We start from the raw sequence: 9616 nt of genomic DNA, 5'->3' as shown, positions 1-9616 counted from the left end.
ATGAAGTCACAAGAAATGGTGATAATTGAATTGGTAAGAGGATGTTGAGTGGAAATTGGAGAGCAAAGATTGCCGAACTCAAAGAAATAGGCCTCATTTTCGTGAAGACTTTTTTCTATTCTAAATAAACAAATAAAATTATCAAAAATGCAAAACTTGTTATGCTCATGCTCTAATTACTTTTTTCTCTTCCAAATTAACATCAATATATATTTTCTCTATAGTACAAAGATTAAAAATTAAGAAACCAAAGAATGATGTATAGGTCTGCAAGCTGGAACAAATTTTCTGATGATTACTTCAAACATGCCACAAGTAGTAGTTCTTCATCAATATCTCCAGGGCAAAGATCATCTAATGATTTGCCTACATATGACCCCATTGTAGAGTTGGCTAAGAAGGAGAAAGCACGTGTTAAATTCTCTGAGAATGCAGTGCATGTCATCCCTTTTGTTTTGCTTATTTGTGCCATCATTCTTTGGATCTTTTCAAATCCAGGTGAATTATATATGTACAATGATATAATATGAATTTTCTTCATTTTTCAAAAGAAATATATAGAGTTTTATCATTATGGTTTTGTAAGTATAACTATAAATATATAAAGGGTTTTTCTATCATGTGCAAATTTGCACATGTTAAGAAATTTAAAGTAGTAACTTTGACTTGGAACTTGTGCATTTTATATTAAATATGTAAGTTTGTAATAAATAATTGTTGGTTTTCAATAAAAAGTTACTATTTTTTAGTTACCTTAACATGTGCAATATTGCACATGTTAGACAAACCCATATATAAAATCACACATTTTAAAAATTGGTGACACTTATTGAGTATTTATATTCATTTGAAACTATAGTAAATGAATCCTTCATTACTCAATTTCTTTTGAAAAATGAAGATGATCTTTACTCCAATAAGATGATCTATACTCCAATAACAAAAAATATGTTTGGTGACATTTATGTTAGATTTAAGATCCGGAAGTGTGTCGGCGTTTACGAGTTTTCTCCAACACATAGCTAGGTTTATAATCATAACAAAAAAACATGGATGCCCTAAATTAATTTTTTTTTTTGTCAAGTAGCCTAGTGGTTAAGATTCATTTTTTTCAAGGTGAATAAGTGGGGTGTCCAGGGTTCGAACCCCGACCCCTGCATTTATAATCATAACAAAAAAACATGGATGCCCTAAATTAATTTTTTTTTTGTCAAGTAGCCTAGTGGTTAGGATTCATTTTTTTCAAGGTGAATAAGTGGGGTGTCCAGGGTTCGAACCCCGACCCCTGCATATAACAATGCATGTCTCTGCCAACTGAGTTATGCTCACGGGGACCCTAAATTATATTTTTTATTATAGTTTATTTGGTTTTTTTTAAGGAAATCACAACGACGTGTATTTTGTTTTATCCTCCTATGAATTCTTTGATTTAATTAGTTTGATTAATTTGTATTTTGTTTTATCCTCCTATGAATTCTTTGATTTAATTAGTTTGATTAATTTCTTTATTTATTGTTGAAAAAATAGAAGTGGGAATGCTAGGAGATCCTATTGGAGCAAGAATTGAAGGATTAAGTCTTGATGGAGAAATGGAAAGCGATAGCGACGGTACACAAGCTGGTGTTTTACCTATTATGGGCTTAGAAGATATATCCACAAAAGAACTGGGAGCTGAAAAATATTTGATAAATTTAAAGAACTTTAAGTGAATGATGTTTAAATTTATAAAGTTTGATATATGTGTATCTTAAGCTCAAGTGTTTGCAAATTACAAATGGAGAGGTGGATATGGGTAGCCTAGCTTTAATATGTTGTAAGATACTAAAGCTAAAAGAAGTTATAATATTCTTAATTGCTTTTCTAAGTTATGATCAAAGAAAGCTTCACTGTTTTTTGGTATTTCCAACCATTTTATATAGGTGAGATAATTATCAGGAATTAGTGTTCGTGAAATTTTAGAAAATTATTTTAGTATATATACACATGTTTTAGTCTAATGTTTTTAGTCTAATGTTCGTGGAATTAGTCTTTTTTTTTTTTTTTTACCAATATACATATACACATAGACATATGAAAAATGGTCATCGTGAGCTTAGCTCAGTTGCTAGGGACAATGTATAATATATGCAAGGTCCAGGGTTCAAACCCCGCCCACCACAAAAAAAAAAAACATATGAAAAATGAAAAGTAAGACCATCCACATTGGTGAGGTCTTAACCATATAAGACCCCAGGGTTCAAACCCCGCCCAACACAAAAAAAAATATGAAAAATGAAAAGTATCCACATTAGTGAGATCTTAACCATATAAGACCCCCAGGGTTCAAACCCCGCCCAACAAAAAAAAAAAAAAACATATGAAAAATGAAAAGTAAGACCAAGTAAGACCATCCACATCGGTGAGGTCTTAACCATATAAGACCCAGTACCGAATAGGTACCCCCAATGTGGATTTTTTTTTTTGGGGGGTCTCTTAAGACCCAGGGTCTTACTTAAGACATCAATGCTTAAGTGGACCCCACATTACTTTTTTTTTAAATAATCATTTTAAAGTGGACCCAACATTACTTTTTGTCTTAAATAAATCCTTTCAACAAAAAAAATAGTGTCTTGAATAAATAGTTATTGGTGGGACCCTTTTAGACCTTTTGTTAGAGGGTCTCCATTGGAGTGGATGAGTACCTATTAGGTACTATTATTAAAAAATAATAAAAAAATGATGTGTTCATGTGGGACCCATTTAAGACCTCACAATTGAGTGTCTTCAATGTGGATGCTCTAATATACATTATCTATATTATTGAGTTCAACAAAATTTTGAGATTTCTCATGTTGGTATAATCAAAACTTTGATATTTATCTAGAATAATATTACTTATTGAGTTAACTAAATATAAATTTTCACTTTCGTGACTACAGAAGTAACATTAATTTAATTAGTTAATCTTGCTATATGAGGAAAAAACATAACCAGTTTGCCAAGCTTTGTGGAAGACAATATTATATGCACATCTAGAATGAACTTAATTAAAAGTCAAACCTAAAGGCTAATTGGCAGTTCAATACCGTTTAACCACTGCCCAGCTAACATAACCCCTTCTTATTCCACCAACTTTATCAAATGCAAGCCCTAATATATTATTACTACATAGTATCAATTATACAATAATCTTTTCATTTTTAAAAAATTGATTAATTATTATGCATAGGTAATGTAATACTTTTTTGCATTTGTATCAAATCAAATCATACTATGATGTCATTTTTTAAACTAGTTTTTAAAAATATCCGTGTATATCTACTCTATTCATAGGTAAAATTTGTTAGTTCATTTAAATTGTATCATTCTATTCAATTTATTGTTTTTGGGAGATAGACTTAGGTCATCCAATAAAGAGTAAAATTCAAGTATATAAGTTGGGCACATGATGCACCTAATTAATTTATAGCTCTCATAATCAGTTAGCTCATTTCTTTCACAACATGGAAAAGTTGCTTCTTCTTTCTCTTCTGTTTTCTTTGGCAACTATCACATGTTCAGCAACTACCTACACTGTTGGAGATAGCTCTGGCTGGGACATTAGCTCTAATCTAGAAACATGGGTTGCTGATAAAAATTTCAAGATAGGTGATGCTCTTCGTAAGTACCTTTATCTTTCATTCAATAATTCATTTTCTATAAGCTATTGAAATCATACATATACTTACATGTTCTTCAAGTTCCAATTCACATAAATTGAATTATTTTTCCATAACATATCAAAATCAATCATTCTTCTTGTGACCATATATGGATAAATAAAAACATATTTTATGTATTTATATTTGTATTTTTGAGGGTTAAAATTCAATAGATAATGAAACTTGAAATGTCAAGTTGATTATCGTTTATAGCTTTTGATAACAAGATTTATGATAGAACAGATTTTATGCATTTATAGGACAATTTTTACAACCATTTGGGAACTTTTTTTGTTATTTTTCCTTTCAGTTTTTCAATATTCATCGACATACAGTGTGGACGAGGTTACAAAAGAAAACTTCGACACATGCAACACAACAAAAGTGTTGGCAAATTACGGAAATGGAAACACGACGGTGCCATTGACAAGAGCCGGAGACAGGTATTTTGTATGTGGAAACAAACTGTATTGCCTTGGTGGGATGAAACTTCATGTTCATGTAGAAGATGACGGCAAATCAATTTCGCCAAATCTAGCACCAAAAGCAGTAGCTGGATCAGATCAAAGGACTTCTCCATCAACAAAGAAGAGCGCAGAATTTTCAAAGGGAGTTGCAAATTGTGCACATATAGTTTATATTGCTGTTATGGTAGCTTTTTATGGGATGCTACAGATTTGAGCATCTAAGAACTGCTACAGAAACTGTTATAAGTTCATGTTTTGAGCATGAGTAAATTATTTTGTGATGTTAATTAAGAGAAAAAAAATTACAGTTTTGCTTGGTTTGTAAAACTCATGAAACATACACTGTACATGATTTGTTGAACATGATTAAATGACAGGCACATTCATATTGTTTATGCGCAACAACAATGCCATAGTTGTCCTCATGAGAATGATTTGCGTTGCCTTCGAGTTTAGGGGTGATTTTACCTCTATTGGACAAATTAAATTAAGAAATCACTAGACAATTTCTGATGGTGTTTACATCTATTTTCAGTGGCGCTGGCAGGACACTGGAACAGGGGTTCAAACTTTAATTAATAATTATATATATGTGTGTGTGTGCGCGTGTGTGTATGTGTATTTCGAAAATTATGTTGTACTCAAAAGAATTTATACCTACTCTACATGTTCTGAAATAGATTCTTGCTCATTCAATGTTAATTCCCTCTTAAAATAATTCTCCAAAATTAACAAAGAAAATCGACCCCGCTTTGAACTTTCTTACTATCAAGTAAACATTTCTATACATAAATCAATTTACCTCAAACTCAATTTTAATCAAATTAGTTTTACATACTAAATTTTACATAAATCACCTTTCACAAACAAAATAACACCCTGTAGTTAGGGGGTACAAAGACCAAAATTATCAAAATGTTGTGGAATGCAATTAAGCTTGGGGAAGCCGCACAACCTTGGCGATCCAAAAGCAGCCAGGTGCACTAATTTAAGTACAAGTCCACATAAATTGATTCAAAGCACTAGTTAGCGATTTATACCAAAGCTCAAGCCTCAAATTGATTCAAGCTGCACTAGTTAGCGATTTATACCGAAGCTCAAGCCTCAAGTTGCCGTTTCAATTTTTTTTACATTCACTTTTGAGCACACTTTTGCGTTCTGGAAAATATTTTACACCAAAAATAAGATTTACTTTAATATATTAAGGATTTAATAAGTTTATGATGTTTATTTATTTATGTGCAAAGATATGGACCTCAACAACGATCAGAGGAAATTGGAAAATATAAAACATTTATCAAAATCGTCAAACATTTATATGATGGGACTCGGTTTCATCGCTACTTTAGCGGCATTGCCACAATCTAATAACAATCTAGATAATTATATAGAGAGTGGAAATAGATTAATAAGAGTTGGTGTAATTGTACTTGTAGGCTTCATGCTTACGTATAAACTTGCCGGGTTGGCTAAAGAAACCATAGAACACGATTATAGGTATTGGTGGAAAAAACTTTTTTATTGGTTAAACGGGGTATCTTATATTTTGTCTTGTATGCTATTTAGTTTAACACTCCGCCAATTTATATTTTCACGGTTTTCTACGTGGGCTATGATGTGTTCTTATATAATTTGTATTGCTTTTTTTATTTTAACCACCTTGAAAATGAGATCATATTTACAGGCGTGGTTTAATTAATGTAGTTTTTTTTAAAAAATAAAATTGTTGTATTTAATTTTTTATTATTAATAAAATTTTATTTAAATCCCGTCTTTTTTTTAGCAAAAATCTAATATAATCTAATAGTTAAAATCACTGCAAGGGACATGAGAGATAGATGCCCTAATTGAAGAGTTGAGGTGATTCAGATAAGAGAAAGAAGGAGCCAATTCTGTTTTGTCGCTTAAAAAAAGAATATTTATTTAATTAGTCTAATTAACCATTTTTAATCAGGCTTGAGATGATTCATATAAGAAAAAGAAGGAGCCAGGCAAAGATTGCAGGGCACTTCAAAAGAGCTGAAAACAAAAACTAGCAGTACTAATTAAAACTAAAGAGACTTGTGATTTATGTAAAACTCCCTCTCTTAAATTTTGATTAAAATTGAGTTTGAAGTAAATTGATTTATGCGCAACAACAATGTCATAGTTGTCCTCATGAGAATGACTTGTGTTGCCTTCGAGTTAGGGGTGATTTTACCTCTATTGGACACATTAAATTAAGAAATCACTAGACAATTTCTGATGGTGTTTACACATATTTTCAGTGGCGCTGGTAGGACCCTGTGGGATAGGTTCAAACTTTAATATATATATATATATATATATATATATATATATATATATATATATATATATATATATATATATTGTGTGTGTGTGTTTGTGTGTGCGCGAGCAAAAGTGCGCGTGTGTGTATGTGTATTTTGAAAATTATGTTGTACTCAAAAGAATTTATACCTACTCTACATGTTATGAAATAGATTCTTGCTCATTCAATGTTAATTCCCTCTTAAATAATTCTCCAAAATTACCAAAGAAAATCGACCCTGTTTTGAACTTTCTTACTATCAGAGTAAACATTTCTATACATAAATCAATTTACTTCAAACTTAATTTTAATCAAATTAGTTTTACATACTAAATTTTACATAAATCACGTTTCACAATCAAAATAACACCATGTAGTTAGGGAATCAAGCCTTTCAAGCACTAGTTAGCGATTTATACCAAAGCTCAAGCCTCAAATTGCCGTTTCAATTTTTTTACATTCACTCTTGGTATTATATATTCACTCTTGAGCACACTTTTACACCAAAAATAAGATTTACTTTAATATATTAAGGATTTATTAAGTTCATAATGTTTATTTATTTATGTGTGCAGAGATATGGACCTCAACAACGATCAGAGGAAATTGGAAATTATAAAACATTTATCAAAATCGTCAAACACTTATATGATGGGATTCGGTTTCATCGCTACTTTAGCGGCATTGCCACAATCTAATAACAATGTAGATAATTATATAGAGAGTGGAAATAGATTAATAAGCGTTGGTGTAATTGCACGTGTAGGCTTCATGTTTACGTATAATCTTGCCGGGTTGGCTAAAGAAGCCATAGAACACGATAATAGGTATTGGTGGAAAACACTTTTTTATTGGTTAAACGGGGTATCTTATATTTTGTCTTGTATGCTATTTAGTTTAACACTCCGCCAATTTATATTTTCACGGTTTCCTACGTGGGCTATGATGCGTTCTTATATAATTTGTATTGCTTTTTTTATTTTAACCACCTTGAAAATGAGATCATATTTACAGGCGTGGTTTAATTAATGTAAATTTTTTAAATAAAATTGTTGTATTTAATTTATTACTATTAATAAAATTTTATTTAAATCCTGTCTTTTTTTAGCAAAAATCTAATTTAATCTGATAGTTAAAATCACTGCAAGGGACATGAGAGATAGATGCCTTAATTGAAGAGTTGAGGTGATTCAGATTAGAGAAAGAATGAGCCAATTCTGTTTTGCCACTTAAAAAAAAATATTTATTTAATTAGTCTAATTAACCATTGTTAATCAGGCTTGAGGTGATTCAGATAAGAGAAAGAAGGAGTCGGGCAAAGATAGGAGGGCACTTCAAAAGAGCTGAAAACAAAAACTATAGCAGCACTGATTAAAACTAAAGAGACTTGTGATTTATGTAAAACTCCCTCTCTTAAATTTTGATTAAAATTGAGTTTGAAGTAAATTGATTTATGCGCAACAACAATGTCATAGTTGTCCTCATGAGAATGATTTGTGTTGCCTTCAAGTTAGGGGTGATTTTACCTCTATTGGACACATTAAATTAAGAAATCACTAGACAATTTCTGATGGTGTTTACACATATTTTCAGTGGCGCTGGTAGGAACCTGGGGGAGGGGTTCAACTTTAATTAATATATATATGTGTGTGTGTGTGTGTGCGCGCGCGCGTATGTTTGTGCGCGCGCGCAAGCGTGCGCGTGTGTATGTGTATTTCGAAAATTATGTTGTACTCAAAAGAATTTATACATACTCTACATGTTATGAAATAGATTCTTGCTCATTCAATGTTAATCTATTATAAGCAAGTCCTCTCTTCTGATTACCACTTCTGAAGAAATACGAAACTCTTAAAACCTTAATTTCATATATATACCATCCAACACTAATATCACAATACTCATATTCCAAATACACCATCAATGGAACACGTCTTCCTCAAATGTTCAGGAGCGTACGTTACCTCTCTTGCGTTCATTAGATGTTTAACCGGATTACCATTGAAGTCACCATCCTATGAAATTGGAGTTAATAATACAGTCCAGGCCGGAATGCATTCAATAATTGGATTTACATGTACGACGATTCTGGGGGCTTTAGCCATTGAGGCTATACAACGCAATAGGAAATATATAGTCAAATCATTTTTTTATTATCTATGTGGAATGTCTTATATATATGTATGCTTAATGTTTAGTATAACTGTTTATTTTTTAATGTTTTCAAGGTTTGTCAACGGGAGTGCTATTGCATTTTCCCATGTAATTTCTTTATTTTGTGTAAGTTTCACTGCATGGACCATCAAGATCCATTTAGATGGATAGCTTGATGATTGATGCACGTACTTTATGGTATATTTTAATACATTTTCGTATATTGCATAAAATAAAATAATGTACTTTATGGTCTATTTTATCAGGGTTCGTTAAATTTGGATACTATGTTAACATTTGGATTCACATCTATTATGAAAGATTTACATTTTTTTTATTTGTCATTTGTCATTCTTGTTTTATATATATATATATATATATATATATATATATATATATATATATATATATATATATATATATATGTATATGTATATATGTGTGTGTGTGTGCGTGTTTGTGCGCGAGCGCGCAAGCGTGCACGGTGTGCATGTGTATGTGTATTTCGAAAATTATGTTGTACTCAAAAGAATTTATACATACTCTACATGTTATGAAATAGATTCTTGCTCATTCAATGTTAATTCATTATAAGCAAGTCCTCTCTTCTGATTACCACTGCTGAAGAAATACGAAACTCTTAAAGCCTTAATATCATATATACCATCCAACACTGATATCACAATACTCATATTCCAAATACAGCATCAATGGAACACATCTTACTCAAATGTTCAGGAGCGTACGTTGCCTCTCTTGCGTTCATTAGATGTTTAACCGGATTACCATTGAAGTCACCATCCTATGAAATTGGAGTTAATAATACAGTCCAGGCCGGAATGCATTCAATAATTGGATTTACATTTACGATGATTCTGGGGGCTTTAGCCATTGAGGCTATACAACGCAATAGGAAATATATAGTCAAAACATTTTTTTATTATCTATGTGGAATGTCTTATATATATGCATGTTTAATGTTTAGTGTAACTGTTTATTTTTGG

At 31.2% G+C, this 9616-nt stretch overlaps 2 protein-coding genes across 2 annotated transcripts; both read left to right on the top strand.

Moving 5' to 3' along the window:
* Window positions 1-257: 257 nt before the first annotated feature.
* Window positions 258-1709, top strand: LOC146957735 (uncharacterized). The gene is made up of 2 exons (XM_085751074.1): window positions 258-498; window positions 1528-1709. Exons 1-2 carry the CDS (start codon window positions 258-260, stop codon window positions 1707-1709), a joined length of 423 nt encoding a protein of 140 aa, XP_085607200.1.
* Window positions 1710-3101: 1392 nt separating this feature from the next.
* Window positions 3102-4555, top strand: LOC146957734 (stellacyanin-like). The gene is made up of 2 exons (XM_085738363.1): window positions 3102-3639; window positions 3991-4555. Exons 1-2 carry the CDS (start codon window positions 3483-3485, stop codon window positions 4359-4361), a joined length of 528 nt encoding a protein of 175 aa, XP_085594489.1. The 5' UTR covers window positions 3102-3482; the 3' UTR covers window positions 4362-4555.
* Window positions 4556-9616: the final 5061 nt, after the last annotated feature.

This window comes from Medicago sativa, chromosome 1 (assembly GCF_051527215.1).
Source record: "Medicago sativa cultivar Bolivia chromosome 1, Bolivia_mono, whole genome shotgun sequence".
NCBI classification, from domain to species: domain Eukaryota; kingdom Viridiplantae; phylum Streptophyta; class Magnoliopsida; order Fabales; family Fabaceae; genus Medicago; species Medicago sativa.
This window is presented reverse-complemented; position numbering and strand designations above follow the sequence as displayed.